The sequence below is a fragment of the Python bivittatus genome, unplaced genomic scaffold (genome assembly GCF_059951505.1).
Source record: "Python bivittatus isolate LINGU-HERP-01145 unplaced genomic scaffold, Pbiv_v1 ctg000350_np1212, whole genome shotgun sequence".
Taxonomy (NCBI): Eukaryota; Metazoa; Chordata; class Lepidosauria; order Squamata; family Pythonidae; genus Python; species Python bivittatus.
The window spans coordinates 42,818,562-42,843,267 of record NW_028277074.1 but is presented as its reverse complement, the minus strand read 5'-3'; the positions used below and the strand labels follow the sequence as shown (position 1 = coordinate 42,843,267).

Here is a 24,706-nt window from a genome sequence, read left to right as displayed (position 1 = left end):
CCCATCTTTTTTTTTTTTTTTGATCAACCAAGTGATCCTGAATAAAAATTACAGCAGCTTTTAAGAGTCCTATTAACTTTAACGAGTGGACTATTTAAAGAGTAGCATCTTTTTTCAAGCTCCTGCCTTGATGTTGTAGCTTCTCCTCATGGAAAGAAAAGCTACTTTATCCCCTAATTATTTTGCCTATCTATTTCTGTACTATTTCCATCTCTACAGTATCATTTCTGGGGGGTATTGTGGCCAGAATTTGTACTACCGATACATCAGGGAACTATTATATAGACTATTTTATTTTTAACTCCCTAGTGATTCAAAGCATGAAATTTGCTTTGTTTTACACATAGCAGCTGCAAGTGGTGTCACAACAGCAGCATTTGGCAGTGGCTTGAAACAGATGCAGTAGAAGCTGGAGAGGAACTAGCTGTGGGGCAGCAAATTTCATGCCAGTATAGTTTGGATAGGTACCCGCAATGGGGAAAGGCCCTAAGAAAGTGGGGTGGAGTGATACTATGAATTGAACATGCAAAGGCAGTGCCTGAGCTAAGCAAGATGAGTGCCCCCTTGATTGATTTATTCATTTTGGAAGGCGGCCCAATTCTCAAATTACTCTGGGCAGCTGACATAATTAAAAGGGAAGAAAAAAGGGGGCAACATTAAAAGAGAAAAGGGTAAGTATTTTATGTATTTATGTATTTACACAATTTATTCGCCGCCCATCTCACTTTTCCAAGCGACTCTGGGCAGCGTACAACAAGGTTAAAAAACAGTCAATAAATGCATTAAAAAGTATGAAAAAGATAAAAACCCAAGCTAAAAGAAAAAATAATAGGCAAAAGGATGTTAAAAATCATGGAGCCACCTCACTAGATCAACCAGGCCTGCTGGCACAACCAAATCTTGAGGGACCTCTAGACGTATGCTACTATCTGTCTCCAAAAGGCCCTTTTATAGGTTCAGAGGTCCATTTCAAATTCTGGTCTGATTCTGACAACCCAGCTGTAGATAGTGTTTCTCTGTAGGTTAAGAATGGCAGAATTCCGCACAAATATTTGAATTCTGGTAGGGATACTGCATAATCCACCATTCTGAGAATAAAAGACTTGGACAAATAGACTAGAACCGGCCAGCTTATATGCAGGGTTGTTGTTGTTGTTGTTTTGGTGCCCTCAAGTCAGCTTTGACTCCTGGCAACTGCCTGGAGAAGTTCCTGAAATTTTCTTGGCAAGATTTCAAAAGTGGCTTGCCACTGTCTTCTTCCTAGGGTAGAGAGAGAGTGACTGGCCCAAGATCACCCAGCTGGCTTTGTGCCTAGGGTGGGACTAGAACTTACGGACTTTGGGTTTTAGCTCGGTGCCTTAACCACTACACCAAACACTATACTCCTATATGCAGTACCTTTCTGTGGCCCCGTTTTTTTGGAATCCAAGAAGCACTTACTTTTCTCAGTTGGCAAAAAGATGGAGCATAATTTCTGGTTGTTCTGAAATGGCTATCACAGGAAAATTATGGATGATTTGAAACTGATACAGAGACAAGAAACTTTGAATAAAAGAGTTGGATGTGCAGTAACATTGCAGTTCTTTGGGAGAAAGCTTTTCAAAGGAGGGTTCCATTTTAACTTTTGTTCAGACGTGGATATGTCTAGGTCTGAACAGTCCTCACTTTCCTTCCCCAGGAAGGAAGGAAACTAAGGAATACATTTTATGGACCTTTGCTGTTTGAACATGGGCTGCACTGTGTGATTCTGATTAGATGAAGTTGCTATTTTTATGTATTGTGGTGTAATAGTTGTAGATGGGTACCCCTTCACCTTTGTGCCTTTGTTTCCCTTGTAACTTTGCTGATGTGGACTTCAAGCGATCCCCAATGACCTTTTCTTCTTTTAAAAAAAAGTCTCCAAATATTGTTTTGATTTATTGCTAACCCCTAAGTTGATGCTATTTTTACTACATGTATTCATCTTTGTTATCCCTTTTATCATCAGCTGTCTTGTGGATGCTTGCTCTCAAAGGTGGAGTCAAAATCCATTTGATAAATAAGCCAATTAAAGCTTTCCCACCCAAGTGGGGAGAAATTAACTCTGCATGTTTGGTTGATTTCCTCCAACCCCCAGATCACAAGGCTAAATTGCAGATCTCAGGAAGGTGAGAATAAAAGAAAATTACATACCATTGACCTAAGAAGAAAGGATATGAATTTCTCATTCTTTTATTTCAAAATCATTTTGGACTGTGAAGCTCCTGACAGGAATAACTTCCTAATTCCCCTTAATTTTGATTCAGCAGCTGTTTAATGATTTCCTACATCTAACAAAGTTTCTCTGTTGGCTTTCACTGTTAGAGGGAAGTTTTTACATCTGCTTCTCTCTGGGCATCCAGTTTATATTTCAATAGTTGGGCTAAGAATTCTTAAAATTATGTCTGTGCCTTTTTTTTTATGAGTGAATTGCAGTGTGGATTCAATCATCCCCAAAGCGTAATAATCTTCTAGAAATGCTCAGTATGCTGCATCTTATTAACACATTAAATGGGAATACAAATAATCCTGGCCATTTAGCTGGCATTATCGCTGTACTTATGATGTCATTCCTAGCTATTACTGTGTGAGAGAGCTTTTCGTCAGCAGAAAAGAGAGCGCAACAATGCTTTTGTTTTAATGTTACCTTTTTTTTTTCCTGTGTACTTAAAAAGAACAGCATTTACATGCTAACATACTTTGTTTAAAGTGTGGGGAATAAATAACAAAAGCTGGTATAAAATATTTAAATTGAGAGAGTGAGTGCATAGCAAGTTGAGTGTATCCATGCTAATAGATAGAGATGTCATGGTCTGTCGCTCTGAAAAGTTTATGAGGGTGTTGGGAGTACGGCTTTAGCAAAGTAAGATGGAGGAACAAGGTGTAGGAATTTTGGGTCAGTGTGGCTGCAGAGAGGAAAAAGGTGGGTGGATTGAGGACTTTGAGTCCCATTCAGCTTAATTTGGGTATACTCGACTGTCTGCCTGTTTGTTCTCTCTGACACATTGGAAGAAAATGATTGGGTGATGCAATCAGACCAGAGCAGCACCAACATATAACTGCTAAAATAAGGTGTGGATTTAGAAGGATGGAAATGGAGAGGCCTCCGAAGGAATGGTACAGTACAGGCACATCTGCCTCCAATCGTCCACTTGGGACAGCATTGGGATAGAAACATCAGTCTGTGTAATGGCCCAGCTGGTCCTGAAAATTACATAATTTTGAAATGCTTCTCGCCATATGTTTTGTTTCTGCTGTATGTAATTTCTGCAGATATTTGGAGTGACCTATTTGAACAGGATAGTAAGGTCATTTTAAACAATTTACCTCCTATTCACAGCATCAGTTGGAAAAAGGACTTTTTGTCAGTCTGCCACTGCCTCTAAGTACAAATTCTTAAGAAAAGCTGGGAAATGTATACCACCAGATTGTAAATAAACCTTTCTGTTTCTATTATCATGCTTGCTCTGCTCCAAGACTGGAATAAAATAGTCATCATAATTAAGAATGGAGTATTATTATCCTTTTCTTTTCTCTCTGTTTGAGACCTGCCTAAATCATACAGTTATAGAACCATAGATGGCTAAATATCTAACACAGAAGTTTGGTTTACACATTCTACAAAGAAGTTAAAGATGCTATTTTGTACACAGAAGTGTCCCGGGCAACTTCATATATTTATTGCTGAATTTCTGATTTCCAAAGGAAATCAGTAATTTCCTTTCACCGGTGCTCTTGATCCTGTCGTTTTCAATAATACCATGATGGGCAGCGAGGGAAAAGACAGTTTGGTATATGTTTTTAATGTATTTATTCTTTTGAATTGTTGTACGCCGCCCAGAGTCACCTTGTGTGAGATGAGCAGTTATATAACTATGATAGATAAATAAATAGCAGCCTAGCAGCCATCAGTTGAATCAGCTTGGATCAATCTGCAGGGACAGTTGCAGCTCACGTGACTATATTGTGGGCAAGCACAACCATAGTCCTGATCCCATCTAAGGAAGCCGATTTCCCAGAAGTTGTTTCCAAGGGAAAAAGGGTTTAGGATTGGATGTGAACCTACTGGCAGCAAAATGATGCGGAAGGCCTTTTCTATTCATTTATGTGTGGGAATTGACATGGGTTCCTATATCAAGACAGATAAGGGAATTGAATAAAATTTTCCAGAGGTTTGGTGCCCTTCCAATACATAGAAGCTTAAGCTAAATGTTGAATAGATAACTTCTAAAGTGAAAGAAACTAGTTAAAGCCACTATTGAAAAGGTCCAGACTTTATTCAGGTGGAAGAAATAGGAATTACAACTTTCATTTTTAATGTGTATTATTCACACATCCTTAGATCTGTGTGGTCCAACTGCTTCAAAGGCAACCTTCCTAGAAAGTGTATACCCTTTATGTTCCTCTCTTTTTCAAAATCTGGTTCTTAGTTTACTGCCATTGATACAAAATCTTAATTCTTTTAGTGGCCATTACTGCATTGTTGGAGAGCGAATCCCATTAATCAAGTATGCATTGTGAGAGAAAATGGTTTATACTGTTGTGTTTTCCATTGGGATAATTCTGTGTTCTGTTATTGGGGTGGGGTGGGGGTCAAAAAATTCCTTTTCTTTGATAGAACTCTAGGTAGATCTCAGAGGCAATTAAGCTGTCAGTGACAGCAGTGCTCATTTCCCACAACTTTTTGTAGCAGCTGTGGAGTGGCAATCAGGGAGTACTCATTGGGTGAAATACATACCTTTGATGACTTATTATGAAATAGAGGTATCCTGAGATGAGTCTACAGAGGATCCAAACTTGGAAAAGTATTGGTGAGAGGAAAGTTGATCCAAGTCTCTTGGGAGGCTATGGGTTTAGGTGGCAAATGTTGGTATTTTGGGATTTGTTTTCTGGGATAGAAATGATGGCATGCAAACATTGGCTTTGACATGTTCTTATGTTTTCTTTCAGAGAAATATATATTTCAAAGTTTCCAAGCTTAGGTTTAAGGGAGAAAAACGTATATGATCAGTCAAGGTTGGGAAATTTGGGCAGGAAACTATTGTGCAATTCATTCAGTTTCAATAAGGAAATGTAAGTCTTGGGAATGTATATTTGCTGTATGTAAATGCTTAGACTATGATAGCCTATCCATCTTCGCTTTTAAGGACTATTTTCACACTTGTTCAATATCAAGATTGGCTCAGAATTTATCTTGTTGAAAAATGCAGTTCTTTTCAATCCCATCCAATTCTCAAAGTATTTGTAAAAGCCTTAACCATTTATGCCTTGCAGGCATTCATGCAGAGTTAATAGGATTTAAGAGGCACAAATGCAATGATCACAGCCATTGTCAGGAAGCTATGATGATAAGAATAAAAAGATACGCACCGTGACACCACAATGCAAATGCTGCGTTTCATATTTGCATCCCAGTGTCAGGTGCAAATATATCAGTTGCAGGATGTGCATGCTTGTTGGAAGCCCTCTGGGAAGATCGCAAATGGCAATCACGTGACTCGGATGCTGCAGCTGTCATAAATACATGCGCGGTTGCCAAGTTCCCAAATTTTGATCATGTGACTGTGGGGATGCTGCAATGGTTGTAAGTGCAAGGTCCGGTTATAAGTCACTTTTTTAGCACCCTTGTAACTTTGAACGGTTGTTAAATGAATGGTCATAAGTCAAGGACTACCTGTATTTTTATGAAAAAAGAATCTACAATACAAAGGCTCTTGCAGAAAAGAAGTTGTTAAAAATGTGGATTAATCATCAAAACATTCTTATGGAAGAAAGACAATTATGTGTAATATTAATAATGATGATTATGAAATCCAGTAGAAACAGGTTTTATTAATTTAAAATAAATATTAAAAATCTTTTTGCTGAAAATCTTGAGTATAATTGCTTAAACTCAGTTGATTGCTTTGGGATTTAAATGATCAAAGTGTGTGCAAGATTGCAATTCTTGTCTTTGCTGCTGATAATTAAGTCCACCTAAAAAAGGGAAGAACAAAGCTTTTACAAAAGAGAATTTAAAAGATTGTAATAGGCTTTAACACTGTTACTTGATTTCAGCCCAAACAAATCTGTACCCTTTTAGTTAAGACAATAATTTTTAGAAAATGTTGCTTAAGAAGCCAGGCAGGAGAATTTCTCTCTTGAATATTGTTTTTCAGCATAATTAAACTCCTTGAAACTTGGCATTCTGTCTTCTGTGATAAATATATATTCTCCCCTGGGTATCTTTGTTTCTCTAGAAATGCTTTGTGCACGGGAATAAGTGTGATCAGCTCTTTTTTCATTGTTGAAAGACAAATTTAGGACCACCTAAACTTGCCTGAACAGTAAGATCTTCCTCATGGGCCTTCCGAAGCCCCTTTGTCTGAAACACACAGGTAGCAATTAAGGAAGAGTCTTTTCTGTGTCCTGCATATGTTTCTGCTCATCTTGCCAGATCTACATGAGAGAGCATGCTCTGGGTCCCCTCTATGAAACAGTATCATCTTGTTGGACTCAGGAGTTACGTCTTCTCAGTGGCAGTGTCTGTCCTATGGAACAGTATCCTCCCCAGAGAGCTGGATGGCCCTGACCCTCTTAGCTTTTCTCAAGGCTCTGAAGACCTGGCTGTTTCCCCAAGCATTTGGGTCAGGAGGTTAGGCAAGTTCTGCTGCTGATGTGGTTTTATGACTGAGATGTATTGTTTTACCTTGGGTGCTATGGATTATTGTTTGTAACTCTGGGTTTTAATCTTTATACACCACTCAGACTCACTGTTTTGAGATGAGCGGCCATAGAAATTACATATACGTATATGTATATGTATATGTATATGTATGTGTGTGTATATATATATATATATATATATATATATGGGGAATGCAGTGTCTAGCAATGCTTGTGTGGGACCAGCTCATTCCTTCAGAATAAGAATTCCATTCCTGTGTATTGTGTAATCTCACCCGTGTTTTTTCAGAACCAAGTCTTGTTGAATTCTGTGGGCTTTATTCTAGGTCAGGTGGTATAGGACTGCAGGCAAAGTGATTCTAATGGCTTTGCCTTTTTCTTTTAAACATGAGACGTTTAAAAAACGGATGCTTTGTAAATTATCCTTTGGGCTTCAGAATTGAAAGACGTATAAATATAATGATCATGGTACTTATTTTCATTTATTGTTATTAATAAAAATCATAATAAATGGAATGGAGCAGAGTCCTCTCATTTTTTTAAAATGTATAGAATTGGCTTTTGCTCATTTCAGTAAGCTTTTTTTTAATTCAGATGAAGGAAATATAGGAGAGTCCCAGGAGATGGCAGTATACAATAACATATAAAATAGCACAATGAAAAGTGAGAAACGAGACTGAGAATAGCTTTACTACTTCTCTTAGAATTGCGCTGCAGTTTATGGAAATTATGCATACATTATTTTTATTGACTTATATTAATGACGGCAAGAACCCATTGCTGCCAGATTTCTGACATATGGCCCTCTCTGAAGATCTGCTGTGCTAGCAAATCAGCTCATGAAATGGTTCACACCAACTGTGGTGCCACTGCGGCATCATAAAACTTGACATTATTCTGGCACCGAAGGGAAAAAAATGGTTCTTGCACCAAGTAAAGCTGGTGCTGATATTTAATAATGGAGAGGTAGGCTCTAATTGGTTTACAAAGCCCATTGAGTAGCATACTCTAAGGTGTATTTAATTGAAAATTGGATATGCTTTCTAATAGACGTTCTGTCCTTGTTCCTAGTTCATCTGTACATATTAGTGAAACATTCTTTCCCAACATGTTTTTTTAAATAAATTGTTATAGTTTCACAACAAAATGCTCACCATGATGATAAGATTTGTCTCTTTCAATTCCCATAAGGCAAGTCCTCTTAGTCTCATGTGTTAAAAGAGAGAGAAGGAGAGGAAAAAAAGAAAACCAGCAGAGTTTTACAGCATTATATTGACTGGCAGGTTTATGGCACGAGCATTTGTGGAATAGTATTCGCCTGCATTAGACATACTTAATTATATTGCATTCTTGATTCCTGCAAGCCGGTCACTTTTCTGTGGTGTGTGTGCTGATGAGGGCTAGATGTTCATTCATCGCAGTAATACTTCCATGTGTGGGAGAGTTTGAGGCTTGAGCCATTGGAATGAATTGTGGTAATTCATTTATGTAAAGAGAAAGCAGAAGTGTTCGCTAAGAGACACCATTAAGGTAAAGGTATAGGGCTAACTTCCTAATTCCTGCTAAGCCTGGACATTTCAGAATTGACCCTGGAGGGACTCCTTTTCTTCATAGAAAGGACTCTTCTGTGGTGGAAGCTGTGTGAAGGAATCTTGGAGAGGACCGTTTTTATTGATTTCTCTTCTTGGCACACAGCCACTTTCCATACTGTCTTGAAAAGCTGCATGACCTACCAACACAGTTTCCCTAAGCTTATATGGTTGTGCAGGGGAAAAGAAGAAGAAACAGTGACACTTCCTCCTTTTTCCTCACTTGGTTCTGTTCCCAGTTCTGTTCTTTTTAATAGAGTATGCCTGAATAACCTGGATGCCTGGATAGCTTCATCAATTTTCTAAATACATGTTAAAATAATGTTTGATTTAAAAAAAAAGGCTCAGGGCACAATCCAGAGAAAGGTGTACATGCTTTAATTACTCTGAAATTAATGATTGATTATGTACCATTAAATCAGTGTTGACTCTTAGTGACCATATAGATTTTCTCCATGACAATCTGTCCCTAACCTGATTCTGAAGGTCTTCAACCCATCACCATTGTAACTGAGTTCATCCACCTTGCTGCTGGTTGTCTTCTTCTCTTTCCTTCCACCTTTCCCAGCATTAGAGCCTTCTCCAGAGAGCTAGGTCTTTGCATACAGGTAGTCCTCAACTTATGACCACAGTTGGGACTGGAACATCAGTCGCTGAGCGATGTGATCATTAAGCAAGTCACGCCTGATTTTACGACCTGTTTTACTGCAGTTGTTAAGCAAATCATGTGGTCGTTAAGTGAATTCAGCTTCCTCCATTGACTGCTTGTCGCAAACCCTTGGGAAGGTTGCAAATGGTGATCACGTGACCCCGGGATGCTGCAACCGTCGTAATACATGCTGGTTACTAAGCGCCCAGATTTTGATCATGTGACTGCGGGGATGCTGCAATGGTCGGTGTGAGGAAAGGTCGTAAGTCACTTTTTTCAGCACCATCGTAACTTTGAATGGTCGTTAAACAAATGGTCGTAAGTTGAGGACTACCTGTAATGTGCTGAGGTATGATAATTCTGAAATTAATAAATTAATCATATTTTATGAAAATATTTATTTTCATAAAATATGAATCCAGCATAGAATTGGTTCCCCAGAATTACATAGCCATGAATAAACTCTTTTAAAAAAGGGTAGTGATTTGTCATAGCTGCCCTAGGGTTATCAAATGCAACAATATTTAAAGATTATGAAAGGCTGGAGAAACTCTTTTGTCAGTATTACCTAATCTTTTCTCTATGTCTTTACCTTCCCTCAAATGCAGGAACAGGGGTCAGAGAAGATGTCTACCTGATTTGGAAGGAACTAGAGGAAGCCAGGAATATCTTAACCCACATACAGAGAATTCTCATAGAGTTTGAGAAGTCTGAAACAGTGACAGGTATTTTATAAATGCATAGTTGCAAAGGGCTTGATTTATGAATAGTATGAGTTAAGTTTTACTGGAAAGCACTCTCAGTAAGTGCCATCCATGAGAGAGCAATCTGCAAATTGTAAATCTGTAAAAATGTCTAAATACTAGAATAAAACTTCCCATGACTTGGCTGGTTTTACTTCTGATTTACTGCTGAACTTGGGAACAGGTAGCAGAGCCGTACTGGAGAAGTTAAGAAGATCTAGCCTATCAGTCCCTCAGCGTACATGCATGTATATTCATTGACTGATGCTGATAGCTACTGATGGTTCAAATTATTTTCAAGATTTTCACCTTCCCTTGTTCATGTGCTGCAGCTTGTCTCAGAAGATCTGGGTTCAATATAAGCTCTCTCTCCTGTGGAAGAAGATGTTATAAAAATAAATGCTTTATTTGTGACCTTAGCAGACTTACTTCCCATGATAAAGGACATTGTTGGTCCTTTTGGGAATGGACTGGGATTATTAAGGAATGGACTGGGATTATTGGAGCATATTCAGCATTACTTGGCTTTCTCCAGCTTAGCCAAAACACCTTCCACTTGTGTAGGGGGAATAACCTCTCTCAAAGTCTTCTGCCCAGTTTTTCCCCCAAAACCAAAGCTTCCCTACCAATAGCCAATTCCCTCTGTCCCCTCTATAATCTTGGGTGAGCCTGCAACCAGCTGGATTCCTCCTAGCCCTCTTGGGTTTTGGGTGGAGCTCATCCCTCTGGGTCTTCGCTTCCCATCTGCCAGGGAAGCCACTCCTGGACCGTTCTTCTCCTCTCCCCAAACAAGAACCAACACTTGCCCTGCACACTTCACTTCACTTCACTCTCCAACTCCTCTCCAGCCTTTTGTCTCCAGCTTCTCCATTCACAACAGATGCATACTTTTAGTCTCCTCTCCTCTCCTCTCCTTCTCTCCCTCTCTTCAAATGTTGGTTTTGCCCTTCCAGGCCAAAACTGATCTGCTTTTTCTTCTTTTCCTCACTCCAGTGTCTGGCTCATGTCAGCAGCCATACCAGGCCACAAAATCCATATGCCACAATCCCAGAAGAAGGCAATTGCAAACCATTACAAGTTGTTGCCTAAGAGAGTTACATAGACCTGCACAAGTCCATGGTGAACAAAAACTGAGTTCAGTTCAAAGGAGGCTTACCTGTAAAGTAATAATGTTTCTAAGGAAAGAAGAATGTATTGATTAGTCAGGTACCATTAATAAATAGGTGCATACAAATATATCTATTTAAAATTAAGTCTTATATTAGCTTCAGACTGAAATTAGCACATGCTCATTCATTAATATTTTTATACAGAATGTGAGCCAAAAGCAAAGGATTTTGTGAATTCCAGAGAGTGGCTTCAGAAGAATGGTTTGAAAGCACAGAAGCTGACCATATCTAAAGCTTTTGCTGATGGTGCTTTTCGTCATATAGATGGAGTTGTTGATATAAAAACCAAACCAGAGGATGAATCTTTTCAGACAAATGCTGTAAGTAATCTTCCCATTGTGGTCTAATAATTTTTCTCCTTTTTTGTGGAGTGGGGGGCATGGGGAGGATCCATCCATCCATCCATCCATCCATCCATCCATCCATCCATCCATCCATCCAGGTTATGTTAGTTCTATGGTAGGCGGCTTCATTTGCACTTTTGGCCGCCACCATGTTGATAGCCTTACAGGATCCCATTGCTTGTCTAGCAAGATTTCCTGCTATTATTAAAACTAGTTAGGGACTGTGACTGAACAGGGTAAAGAGTATGGCTGCTGTCTTCTTAATCTTCTAGGAAGTAACAGGAGTGCAACATGTGCACATACTTAGCCAAACTGATTCTGGGGTTTTCAAAGAAAAAGCATCCCAAGCATCACATCTGGAATGACTTTGTGCTACTGTTCTCAAGAAATACATTGGATTCAGTCTGATCACAATAGCTAAATGTAGTGCTCATTGAAATAAAGGAAGCTAAGTTAAGTACAGGTAGACTTCATTTAGCAACTGCCTCATTTATCATCTGTTTGCAGTTACGACAGAGATGAAAAAGTGCCTTTGTGACCAATCCTCACATTTACAACCTTTGCAGGTCTATAAAGTAAAGTAAAGTTGAATACATTAATCAGTTGATTTGGATCCTCCAATTCATGTTATTGAAATGCATTGGGAGGTAGGTTTTATTTGCTTCCTTCAGGTGGAGGCTGCATACAGGTAGTCCTCGCTTAACAACTCTAATTGGGACCAGCAACTCCGCCGTTAAGCGAAGTGGTCACTAAGTGGGAAATCATGTGATCGTGACTGTGCTTTCCAGCTGGAAAGAGACAAAACTACTCAGTTTCACACCTTTGGTTTTCGTTTGCCTCCTAACCACTCCCCTCCCCTTTGGAATGCTCAAGTGGCTGCTTACTGTCTTGTACACATCAAAAGCAATGCAATCGTGTTGCAGCCCAGGGCTGGGAGCTGCAGGTGTGCTATGCAAACAGCTTACTCTCTTGAAATCCCTTTCTGTCCAATCTCTCCTGTCTGCAGGGGGGGGGGGGGCGGAGAAAAAAAGTGAGTGATTTCTGTAGGCAATCTCTCCTTTGCCTGACCCTTTCCCGCTGCTGGTGTGATTGCATTGCTCTCAGTGTGTAGAAGAGCAAACAGCTTTCTCTCTTTCAATCCCTTTCTATCCAATCAATCTGCTCTGCAAGGAGGGAAAAAAAGAAAAAAACCACAGGTCAAGTACAGGACACTGTATACTGACTGTAATGGCAATTACATGACTGAGGGATGCTGCAAAGGTTGTAAATGGGTCATAAAATTATTTTTTCAGCACCATAGTAACTTTGAACAGTCACTGAACCAATGGTCAGTAAGCGAGGACTACCTGTACTCAAAAGACATCAAAATGCATTGTAAGGATGAAAGTTAGAGAGAAATAGTACTTTCCTATTTTCAACTCCCTTTTAGTGTAGAAATGCAAATAACTTGATTCATAATAATCATTTCAGCAACAAAGGAAGTGATTTCTTTTTTCTTTTTTTCCCACAGCAAACTGCAAAAGTTTTGCAGCAGGACTTTTAAAATGTATTTCAAGCTCATCGATCTGTGTGGGCCTTTCTCCAATATGCTAGATTGTAGTTCACCGCATCCTAGTCAAGGAACTTTCTGTAGGGATTATAGTTTAATATATTTGAAGCGCGTTGGCTCAGAGAAGGCTGATCAAAAGTGTACAAGGCCTCTAATTCTCTTATCCTGTTGCAAAACACTTATTCAGTTCATTCAAAGCCCATTTACATATATTGATGTTAAAACTTGAGCAGATTTAGGGAAGCTTAAGAAATTAGACTTCCAAAGATCACAGAGGAAATCTTTGTTCTTTTAGGAGTCGAATAAGAAAGTAATCCATGCCAAATATTGCAACAATTTTATACATACTGTCTTGGAAGATGGGTCTATATTTCATGTACATTTGGATAAAGACCGATGCAAAAAGTTTGAACATAAGGTGAAGAATGCTCTTCATCACATGGAAGAAAGGTCAGTTTGCTTCCTGATATATCTTTTCCAAAGACAGGTCTTGTGATGGAGAAAGGACCGAAGTACACTATTAAAAAGAGTTTGAAATGCCCAAGGACTGTAATTGTTTAAAAATTGAGCATGGGCAATGTTAAGAGTTCCTAACTGCAATATGAGGTGCCCATGTACTGTATTCATTTATGAAGATTCATCTGACCAGCACAATTGCATGCCATGACCCTCAAACTTAATCTAACTTTTAGATTTAACTGAATTCACCTGTAAAAACATCTCTTTTATTCTGTAATACCCCATATTCTATATATATTTCACTAAAAAATGGCCAAGGTTCTGGAAGTAGAGACCCCAGCATATTCATAAATCTTTAAGACATTTGCATCATGTTGAAATAATGACCGTTCAAGTCCAAATTTATTTTTTATCTATGAGATTTTGAATAAAACAGCTCATAAGAGTTACTAGGGACCTTCTAAAAGCACAGAGCAGCTATTATTTCTTTAATATTGAATATTTATTTTATACTATCAGTTTTCAGTATTTATGGGATGAATGTTAATAATGTAATAATAATACTGAAACACTGAATAGTGTCTCGTTAAAACTGCCATCTTGAGCTCTGTGCTATGTTAAGATTTATTTATTTATTTAGTTTATATTCCACTTTTGTTCAGAGATAGAAAGCGAAGTCCAATTTCAATTTACGCTCACAACAACCCTGTAAAGTAGATTAGGATAAGGGAATGTTTTGGCACAGTTACATGGTAGTATGGAGACTACAGTCTGATTGTTCCTAGTCCTCATTCAATACTTCAGGTCTTGTTTGCTGGGAATAATGGGACCTGTATTCCCAATTCAATGATACCAGATTTTGACAGCTGCTTTAACTCACTACTCATGACTAACACAGATAGAATTTATAGAGCCTAGAAACTATATTCCTGCAAATTAGCCAATAATCTTTAGTACATTTTCCTATTTAAAAGTACTTTTAATTAGTAATATTTATTGTTTTTCTGAAACAAAGTGATTTAATTGAGGTTCTTTTGTCCTGTATATTAAATGAGTAATAAAAATAAAATCATTTAGGAGAGTTAAGACACTGGGAAGTGAGCATTTAAGACATTATTCTTGCTATGCCTTTCATTTTGTGTAAAAAGTATTCTTCTATAGACTTCAGGAGCTTAAGAAAGGAAGCCGAGCCCTCTTTGGAGATATTACAGAAGACCGCTTTTATATCCTCATTGATGTGTCTCAGTCTATGATATACAAACTGCCCGTGGTGAAGGAGAAAATATATCAGCTCATAAGAGTGAGTGACAGCTGTTTTGGCAAAGACAAGGGTTCTAATGTAGAATGACTGTATTTTCTTCCAAAAGGGATCTAGGAAGTTACCTTGTTGGCTTCTCTAGCTGAATATGTGCTGCCTGGAATGAGTTCTGAGTGGAATCTTTTCCAATCTTCCCTGGAGATGTTAAGGACTGAGCCAGAACCTTATTCTTCCACACCAATGTTCTAGTAGTTTTCTCCAAATGGAAGGTGGGGTGGTGGACAATAAATGAGGACATTCCCCATCTCATTGTTCTCCAGTGATGGTGTGATCATTCACTATGCTGGGTGGGAATTCTGGCAATTATAGTTCCCAGACTTCTTTTGAGTACCCCACAAGGAAAACTGGATTACAGGTAGATCTAGTATTTCTAAGAGATAGTGAGCATTTCCAAAAATCTTTAATACATATTTTCTAGAGAAATGAAACATTCTCCTATAACTGACTGCTTGTCAAATATGGTGGCTGAGTGGAAGGGTGGGCGGGCAAGGGAATATAATGTTTCTCATTCAGAGAAATCATTCAACAGAGGATTTCTTGCAGGAACAATTTCAAAACAAAACCCGATTTAACTTTGTTAAATTTGATGCTGAAGCTATAGCCTGGAAAGACAGACTTGCTGAAGTTAATGAAGAAAATATAGAAGATGCTATAGTTTGGATAAAAGGACTTCAGGTAAATATAGAAAAGACTTTAAGCAAATGGAAGTGAGCTAAACTATTGCTGGAGCTCTCCTTCCCTTCTTCCACACTGTGTAAATGTATTTGGGTTACAGTAAAACTTTGTATGAAGGGAATCCTTGCAAGTAGACAAATAGAATTTAGGCTACCTTCATGATTACATGGTAATCAGTGTTTTCATAAACACTGTTATATTTCTATTATATTAATTATATTAGTTTCTATTACATTAATACACTATCCATGCTTACCAGAATGTAGATTTGATTTAAAATAACTTTCCTCAACCTTCTGTTCTATAGTAATATTCATATGTGTAGGTAAATAATGAGAAAGAAACTTGGTTCAGAAGGACATTCTTGGTCCAACAAATGATTTTGAGGGATATTGGGAATGTTCATTTCCTCGCAACAGGATAGTGTAGACCAGGGTTTCTCAACCTTGGCAACTTTAAGATGTGTAGACTTCAACTCCCAGAATTTCCCACCCAGCATGCTCACTGGTGTAGATACCCTCAGTAACTTAAAGCAGGGCAGACAAAGGGCATGGTCTGAAGATAATTATTAGGTCTGGATTGAGGGGCCCAGTATCTACTGTACATTTGCCTCACCTACCAGAGATTCCCCAGCCCTGTTGTAGAGGAAGAGAGAGAACTCAGGAATATGTTAATCTTATCTGGAAAGATAATTTCTGAAGCGGCTTCCAGAATACCGCCATATAAATATGATGTATAAATAAAATAAATAAAATAAATAATGCAGTGCCAGTAGTCTCATTTAATTCAAATAGCTAGCTGGTTTCCATTTAACAGTTCTTTTCCCTTCCAGCAAGCTACAGAAATGTATTTTTGTAGCCTTTCATTAAAGTACTGTTACTTCCAGCTATAGAGCATATAAATGTTTATGTATTACTCTGAAAAGAATAATGGGATTTTAAATACTAGATTATCAATATAACCATTATCCACCATATGAATTAGATTATATAAAGAGTTAAAAAACATGCCTCACCAACATAGGTGAGAAGTAATTTTTATAAACCATTTCATAAATCTGGCCACATTAACCTCTCCATTTTCCACCGATTGCCTAGGTTGGGACTACTACAAACATACTGAGAGCACTTCAGATTGCCTTTGCTGATCATGACACTCAAGCCATTTATCTTCTTACTGATGGGAGACCTGATCAGGTATCTATGAAGAAGCAAATCATGTCAGGACAATATGATGATGTAACACTGGCCACATGACAAAGCAGAGCAATGATGTACACCAAGGATGGCCAAACTGACTACAGACAGTTCAAGGAAGGCATACGTGCCTGTCTCCTCCTGGTCTTTTGTTCCAGCCACACACTGGAACCATGAGAGATTGGGAGGTGGACATGGTGACAGAGGACACAGACAAAGAAGCATTTCCGTATCAAAAGTAGGGCATTCCAAAATGTGATGTCTAGGGAAAAATGGGGTTATGTTTAGGAGGGGAAGCAGCCATTTTGGAGGCTGCTAATTGAACAAGAGTCTTTCTCTGTGATGGACTGACCAGGGAGAAGAAGTGGGGCAGGCTGCTGAGGTGGCAATATTCTTAGGAGGATGAAACTGCAGTGGAAAAGTGTCAATAGCCACACTGTGAAAGGAGGGTTTAGCTTGTACTAAACAGAGATAACTTTAATGGGTACAAGAGACAGAAACAGGATGATGGCAAAAATGGAAACTCTCAATCTAAGCATAAAATACAGAAGTGCTGCCAGAAACAGCAGTTGTACATTTAGCTTTGCCTCTCTTAACAACTAGTAAAACTGATGCCCTGTTGTTATGTGATGGTGTTGGTTACTTCTTTGCATATACCACTAGCAGTCAGTGGTATGTGTTGGAGAACATACACCATCAGAACCTGAGCTTCAGGTGAACAATGATGTTGAGACTTTGAACTTTTGGAAAATGTATAGTTCGTTCTGTGGAATTTTGGTTTCCTCATTACCCTGCAGAGTAGCACTATTGTAAATCAAGGTTAGAGAAGATTTAGTCTGTAAGTAAGTTGTAGTCCTCTAAATCTAGCCTCTTCCCCAGGTCACATTCCCTCACAGGTTCAGCTCATGCAACTGTTGTTTTTTATGTTGTCTCGTCCCTCAGATGTAAAATTGAGGGACAGGATGGGGGAGGGAGTCTCTCTAAATATATTTTTTGTTTGTTTGTTTCTTTTTAATTATGTATTCAACAGAAATAGGAAATATATCTGTAAATCTGGCAACTTGTATATTGGGTCAACAACTTTCAGATTGTTTATGGCCACTATTGGAAAGTGAACCTCAACAGATTTTTGACTGAGGTCTGGCTACCAGGTGTGGGCTTCAGAAGTCTGGACAACCACTGGATGGCAGCAAAGATTTATGTATCCATTTGCTGCCATCTAGTAGTCATCTGGATTTTTGCAGCCAGTTCTGTTAGGCTGAGATACTCTGGCATTCATCAAGAGGAAACAGGCTTCTGGCCCTGGTCTAGTTACAAGAAGCAAAGAACAAAAAGCAAATTAGACTTTGTTCAACCCTCTATTTTAAAAATATAACCTTAAAAGTATTGACTATTTTGGGGGGAAGTAAGAGGATTCTGTAGGAGGTAGAAGATCAGCATATTAAATGTAATGTTATAAAATTTGATATAGTGTAAATATGTGTTTTATGTATGTAGCCACAGTAGGAATGTGAAAGGTAGTTGACCTATAGCTTGATTTCTGTTTTTTTTGGGGGGGGGGAGAGGTTGCAAATATCAGTATTTTGCTACACTACATGCAGGTGGCTACTATCTTTGGCACCAGGATGAAAAGTTCCAAACTATAGTAGAGAGCATAAGCTCTCTCCAAAATGGCACTGACTTTTAGTTTTATATTCACTTACAGGATTATAGATACACTTCTTGTACCTAGACCAGGATTATAGATATAATGTTAATGTAAATAAAGAAAAATGGAAAAGAAATATGGAGTTGGATCCCAAGTTGGGTGCCCCTGAAATCATGATTAGCTTTAATGATTTCCTGGGAATTAACTGGAAGTAACGTAGTTTGGAATCTATCCCAGTGAGACTTTAACAATTTAAGATTTGATCTGGACAAACTTTCTTTGTTCATTTAGTGAACTTCTATAAAGATATATCTAAGGTTTATATATCTAAATTGTCCTGTATAGGCCAGAACTGATGGATTGTGACTCTTCTGGATTTTTCTTCATTTTGCTGTATGTCCTGGAGTAGACATTCCCTTCATTCAAATTTGCTTTGCCACTGAACAATTGTTGCTCCTAAACTTTAACCCATGTCACCATTGATATGGTGATGTATTATGTTTCCTATTTAGCACTGAGGTGTATAACTAATTTTACTGGAATTGTCCTGGAGGGAAAAGATAATGTTTTCTTCTGGGGAGTAACAACAATAGATGGGGAAGCTTGTAGTAAACAGTGCAGTGCTTAGTTGGGTTTTGGTAGCCATGTAGACCAAGCAAGGCCAGGTAAATCTGAAACTTCTTAGTTAACTAAATTATTGACTGGAAATACCTCAAAATAGAAATTAGAGCCACTTTTACGAGACCTTTTATGCTAGAATGTAATGTTCATCCACTGGAATTTGGCTTCTGATTTAAGAAAGTCCCAGTCAGTGAGTGCTATGGTAATAATGGTTAAAGGTTTCTATACTACCTGATTTACTGTTAAGGATAGTTAATCTTTTAAGTTCTTATTATTTGGCTATCTTTGGATTTGCACATTTCCCTTTCCTTTCTCTTTGGACAGCACCCCAATAGAATTTTAGATGAACTCAAACTTCAGCGAAACATTCCAGTTCACACTATTTCATTTAACTGTGATGATACTGGAGCCAATAAATTTTTGCATGAGCTGGCCAATAGGACAGGTGGACGATTTCACTACTACCATATTTGTCTGACAGATCCTGATTCCCCCAAACCTTCTGAGGTAAGTCTTTAAAGGTGAAAACTGAAACTTTGGGAGTGTCCCCTTTTCACATTAAGAAGCTTGAGAATTATTTCTGTCAAAGCCTGTAAGTGCTCCAAATACTTTAAAAGGATGTATTTAGACATAAAAAGCATTTTTATAAAAAGATAAAGCTAAGTGCTTCCTCAAAATAATCAGTTGACAGTATATTCCCATCTCCTTTTAGTCTGTGAGAAAATAATCCAGGCCCAAATTAAAGGACAGAACTGTAACAGTGTAATATCACAGTTGGCACCAGATTTTGAGCAAGATATCCTTCATTCACCCCCCAGCCTGAGTGGGCCCACTGGGCAAAAACTCAGCACGGTTGGGCTTGCTTAGTACCTTAGTACCTGGATTAGAAATCCAGAGCGAAACTCAGCACTCGAGGATGACTGTGGAATATCGGGGTTGTAGATTAGACTGAGAAATTGAAAAACATTCAGGAAGAAGAAAGTGGCAAATAATGTCTGTATTTTTCCCGAGTAAGCTACATGATGTGTTGTGAAATGACTAGGAGTTGAGCTCAACTTGGAGGAGACTTTTATAAGAAATAACAATAATAGATACTTTAGCTGTATCCCAGGGTCACCACAAAATGTAACCCTATTATTCTTCATCATAGTTGGATGACCAAAATAATAGCTTTAACGAAGGTAAATGTCATATGAATTTCAGGTAAGAGTCTTCTGCTCTGGTTATTTTGTATCGGTGAAATTTTAAACAGTTGAAAATTACACTTGGGGAAGAGCCCTCAGAATTATGAGTAAAGTACAGAAAAGGTTAGGTATGAAGAGAAAAGAAGAGTTCTTAAAAATCAAAAGAACAAGTATTTTAACCCACCTAGAGAGCTTTGGCTATTGGGTAGTGTAAAACAAACAAAAAAGATTACAACAAACCAACATTAAGAGTCAAGATGAAGTCTTTTTCTTTTGCATTGATTGTGTAAGTGTATTAACTGGTTCAAAAGTAGATCAGCTCAGTAAAGCAATGTTGAATTGAGCCATACATTTTCATTTTGATACCATTTTTAGTTTCTGGCTCAAATCATCATATTTTCTCCACTGAATGTGTGACACTTCAGGATAATTGTTACTCTGTGCAAGGCAAAATAGTGGGAGAAAAAGTTACACTAGGCTTTTGGTTTGGCCTGGAGGTTGTGACACTTTGGGGATTCATGAAAGCCAGGAAGTTGTTTAATTAACATATGGGAAGTGTTGATATCCAAACCAACAGGAATATGGTGATAATCAAAATAAGGGCATTTATTTTAGGGACTAACCCCACTAAAATAAGTCAGAAAGGAGTATTCATGTGTGCATATTGGACTATATGGTGCCTACAGGACTAATTAGTAGCACCTGGGCTATTTTGGAGATAAAATTATAGAAATCTCTGGCTAGAAAATTTTACATTCTTATAGTTAAGGCAAAAAAGGCTGAGGAATGCTATAGATCAGTGTTTCTTAAACTTTTTGCTCTCAGGATCTTTTTTCCACTCTTAAGAATTATGGAGGACCCCAAAAGAGCTTTTATTTGTATGCGTTATATTTATCAATGTTTACTATTAAAAATTAAAATTGACACATCCATCGAATATTTATTGAAACTTGTAAAAATAACAATATTAAACCCATTAGATATTAATATAAATAAAATATTGTTCATAAAAAACCATATTTGTGAACAAGTAAAAATAAGAGGAGTGACATTGTTTTAAATTTTTGCAAATATCTTTAATATCTGGCAAATAATGTTGATATTGTGGGCCTCTGAGAGGGTCTTGGGGGCCCCCCAGGGGTCCTAGGACCACAGTTTAAGAAACACTATAGATTATTCTTCTTGGGAAATCAGTGCTCAGAAAGAATAGGGGAAGCAATGAATTTTTACCTCAAAGCCTGCTTAATACACGAAGCAGTTGTACTGTATATAGATGATGCCTTGTAAACATTTGCTATTTTTTTAAAAAAAATATTCTGTGCTGTTTGTGCTGTGCAACAATCATAATAAATGGCTTACCTTTTGGCAGTGTGAGGAAATATATTTGGTTAGAAGAGAGATTGAACAAGGAGAAAAACAACTGAAGAAAGTACAATCCTTTCGCACTGGCAGCGTATTGATGGATTTGTTTAATGGAGCAAAAGACCTTCACAATAAGTATGTGCATTTGCTGCCTTCCTTTGGTTCTTCATTCTTTGGCTATTTATTTCATGATTTGACTTGTCTACAATGTGCCTATGAAGACTTTTGTTACAGTGATTTCTATTTTGAACCGATGACGGTAAGGAAAAAAAAATCATTGGGGTCAATGAAATCAAGCACTCCAGGAGAAGAAAGAAATGACCAGAAAAAGCCAGTGCTCTTATTGCTTAAAATAATAATGAACTGGAAAACATAATGCTCCTCTGGAAAACTTCAAGGCCTCTTTATTCTAAAGGCCGCCTGGCATAAATATGCCGTACTTCTCTATAGGCTTGTCAGTTTCACTCCTTGGATCTCAGGGTTCTCTCCTTTCCTCTGACAGCAGCGTGGGCTTTCCCCTTTTTCTGCTCCAGGGCAGTGTTTTTCAAACTTGGCAAGATATAAGATGTGCAGACTTCAACTCCCAGAATTCCCCAGCCGACTTACAATTGTGACGTGTGGTAGTTTTCCCACAGCTGTCCTATCCTGCTCATTACTTGGCAACTTGCTTTAGCTTCCTTCTTTGTTTGGGTATCCAGCTGTCATGAATGTATTTGACACCCTTGTCACATTGTGACCTAGATGCTTCATTAGGACTATTATCTTTTTTTTTTTTTTAAATAAAGCAAGTAGTTCACTTTTGTTCTCTTTTATTTCAGTTCCAAGATAGTGGCTAATACTTTCCAGATGTTTTATTTCCACTTTCTTATTTAAATTGTTTGCTGTTTCCAAGCTCTCTTCTCTTCCGCATGTGCAATTAGATTATCAGTACAACAGAGAATGTATGCATGTCCTCCGTTTTTAACTCTTGTGTATAAACATGGATCACCTTTTTTCAGTTCAAAGCCAATGCTTTGGGATATTTGATTGAATTCATTAGACCAGGCTTTGGCTTTGCTTTAGTCTATATATTGAGTTGTGCAATTTACATACCAGTTTTTCTTTCCTTGACTCTTCAAAGCCTGGTGGTTGATACATGTAGATCTCCTCTTTCAGAGCACCGTGTAGAAAGGCTGTCTTAATATCTAAGTGTTCTGCCTGCAGTTTTCTAAATCCTGTTACTCTAAGTAGAATTCTGAGGCTTGCATGTTTAACTACTGGTGCAAAAACTTCATCATAAACCTTGCCATATTTATACGTATAGCCCTTTGCTAGTAACCTAGCATCATAGCATTGGACATTTCCACTAGCAACATGGTTTGTTTTGAAAACTCCCTTCCAGCCTATGGCTTTCTTGCCCTTTCATAGTTCTATTAGAACCCATGTTTTTGTGCAAAGATTCCCATTCCTATGCCTCAGCTGCTGTAGTTCCCGTGCTTTCTTCCCCCATGAATGGGCGTCAGACACATCCTTTGCTCTAGCTATGCCGTACATTCTCTCAAGTGGGATTCCTTTATTAGATCTTTGACAGCTTCTTAACTCTAATATTGAGTCTACTTCTGGTGTGTCAGTACCCCCTTCTGAATCTGATACTATTTCAGATTCTTCAGACTTATTTTCAGGAAATTTTGACTCTGCTTAAGATGCTACTGGTAAAACTAGGCTGTTGTGTCTATCTAAATATTGTATCTAGATATTGCAGTTTATCTGGGGTTATCCTTTCTTCTTCGTTAAAATAAGCAATGCTGCCTGGGTTTACTTTTCCATTTTTTAAAGTCCAAAATCCTGTGGCCTTTTATTGCTATTTGATAGCCCAGCATTACTTCTAATCGGCTTCTATAATTAATTCCTTTTTTTCTCTAGGGTTATATGCATCAACTTTGCATCCAAATATCTTTAGGTGTGACATGTTTAGTTTGCTCCCCTTCCATAACTCTTATGGGGTTTTATCTGCATCTTTTGTTGGTAAAATATTTTGTAGATAAGTAGCTGTGTTAAGTACTTCTCATTGGGTAACCAAGCAAAAGACATCATGTTTAGCAGGCTTTGATTCCTTCTTTCAGCAGCCCTGTTGTGCTCAGGTGTGTTATTATACATGCATCCTGCTACTCTGGTTGCTCTAGGTTGCATAAATTCCAGCAAATTAACTTCACTGTATTTTCTTTATATCATGTCCATTCTTAAGTACAATCTCACACCTACACTACATAACATAAGCCTTATGTAATTTGCATCCAATTCCACTACATACATCCTTCTTGGAATATTATGTTCCTGCTGTCATTATAATTTATTAGGCATTTCAGTTGAATACTGCCTTTTCCACATTTATCGACATTCCATTAGCTAAATTAGCTTCTTCTTGGTGAGATTAATCGGGGCTTATAAATATACCTTTGTTGCAGATATATTGAGAATGCACTTCTAACCAGCAAAAATCTGTTTTTCATTTCAAACTCATAATCATATCCAATTTCAAGGAATTATTTGCTAACATATATTCTTTGTCTGTACCTCATTGTTTTTAAGTCCCTATGCAGACTTGACTTTTCTTTTAGGATATTTGATCTCACTATCTCTTTCTGTTGTGTGAGTTTTAGTTCTTTAAAGTCCATATTCCCTTTAATATGTTCATTTCTATTACAGTAATGTTGGAGTACATTTTCCCCTTTTATCTTGCTTAGAGGAATCCCTTCAGTTGCATCATTCAGAGCATGCTGCTATGCCTCTAATTGCCAGACGTTCTCAAGGGAAATTTTATCATGAAGTCTGGTTAAACAACATACAATATATATCTACAATATATTTACAGTTTTTTGGTAACAATCTTAATAACAATTCATTGATTAAATCATTAGAAAAGTTCATGCTGTTTAATTTTAGTATCTTCTAAATAGAAAGGTACTCATTGTCCATTAAACTTCCATCCCCTGATAATTTCAGATTTATGAGTTTTTTTAATATTAAAGTATTATTGTTCATTCCATAGTGTGCCTATATCTATCTTAGCTTGTCCTAGATCTCCTATCCTAAAGCACAATTTTGAATCTACCATATGTCAAATTCAACTTCAGAATTATTTTAAACTTAAGTAATATATCCTCTTTCATCCAAGTTGTTCTAGCTTGGCTTCTGGACATGGCATCTCCAAAACGTCAGAGAGGTCCAACTTTTCAAATAGTGTCTCCATCTTCGTGCTCCAGATGCTGTTCTCCTTCCCATCTATATGACATTTTCTGGTTCCAGTGTAATCATTTTCAAAACATTGCTAGCTTTGTAGGAGGTAAAAAATGCTCCTCAGTTAGGGCATTTTAAGTCTTAATGAGTTTGTGAGCTCTGGATGCTGGCTCAGCTGTATGTTTGACCAAGTACCTGGAATAAATGAGGATTATTATTTTTAAATGACTGGAATGCACCCAGTTCTCATTGTTTAGTTATGGCTCATAGTCCTTTTCTTGGAAAATGACTGTTGGTAAT

At 37.8% G+C, this 24,706-nt stretch overlaps 1 protein-coding gene across 1 annotated transcript in view; it reads left to right on the top strand.

The window, feature by feature from the left end:
• Window positions 1–24,706, top strand: part of VWA3B (von Willebrand factor A domain containing 3B) — an 84,716-nt gene that overhangs the window by 24,156 nt on the left and 35,854 nt on the right. Inside the window, 9 exon segments of the mRNA XM_088144466.1 lie at window positions 9,531–9,647; window positions 10,206–10,223; window positions 10,979–11,154; window positions 13,023–13,177; window positions 14,348–14,486; window positions 15,048–15,179; window positions 16,277–16,375; window positions 18,969–19,151; window positions 21,198–21,325. Of these exon segments, the coding sequence (XP_088000592.1) occupies window positions 9,531–9,647; window positions 10,206–10,223; window positions 10,979–11,154; window positions 13,023–13,177; window positions 14,348–14,486; window positions 15,048–15,179; window positions 16,277–16,375; window positions 18,969–19,151; window positions 21,198–21,325 (1,147 nt within the window).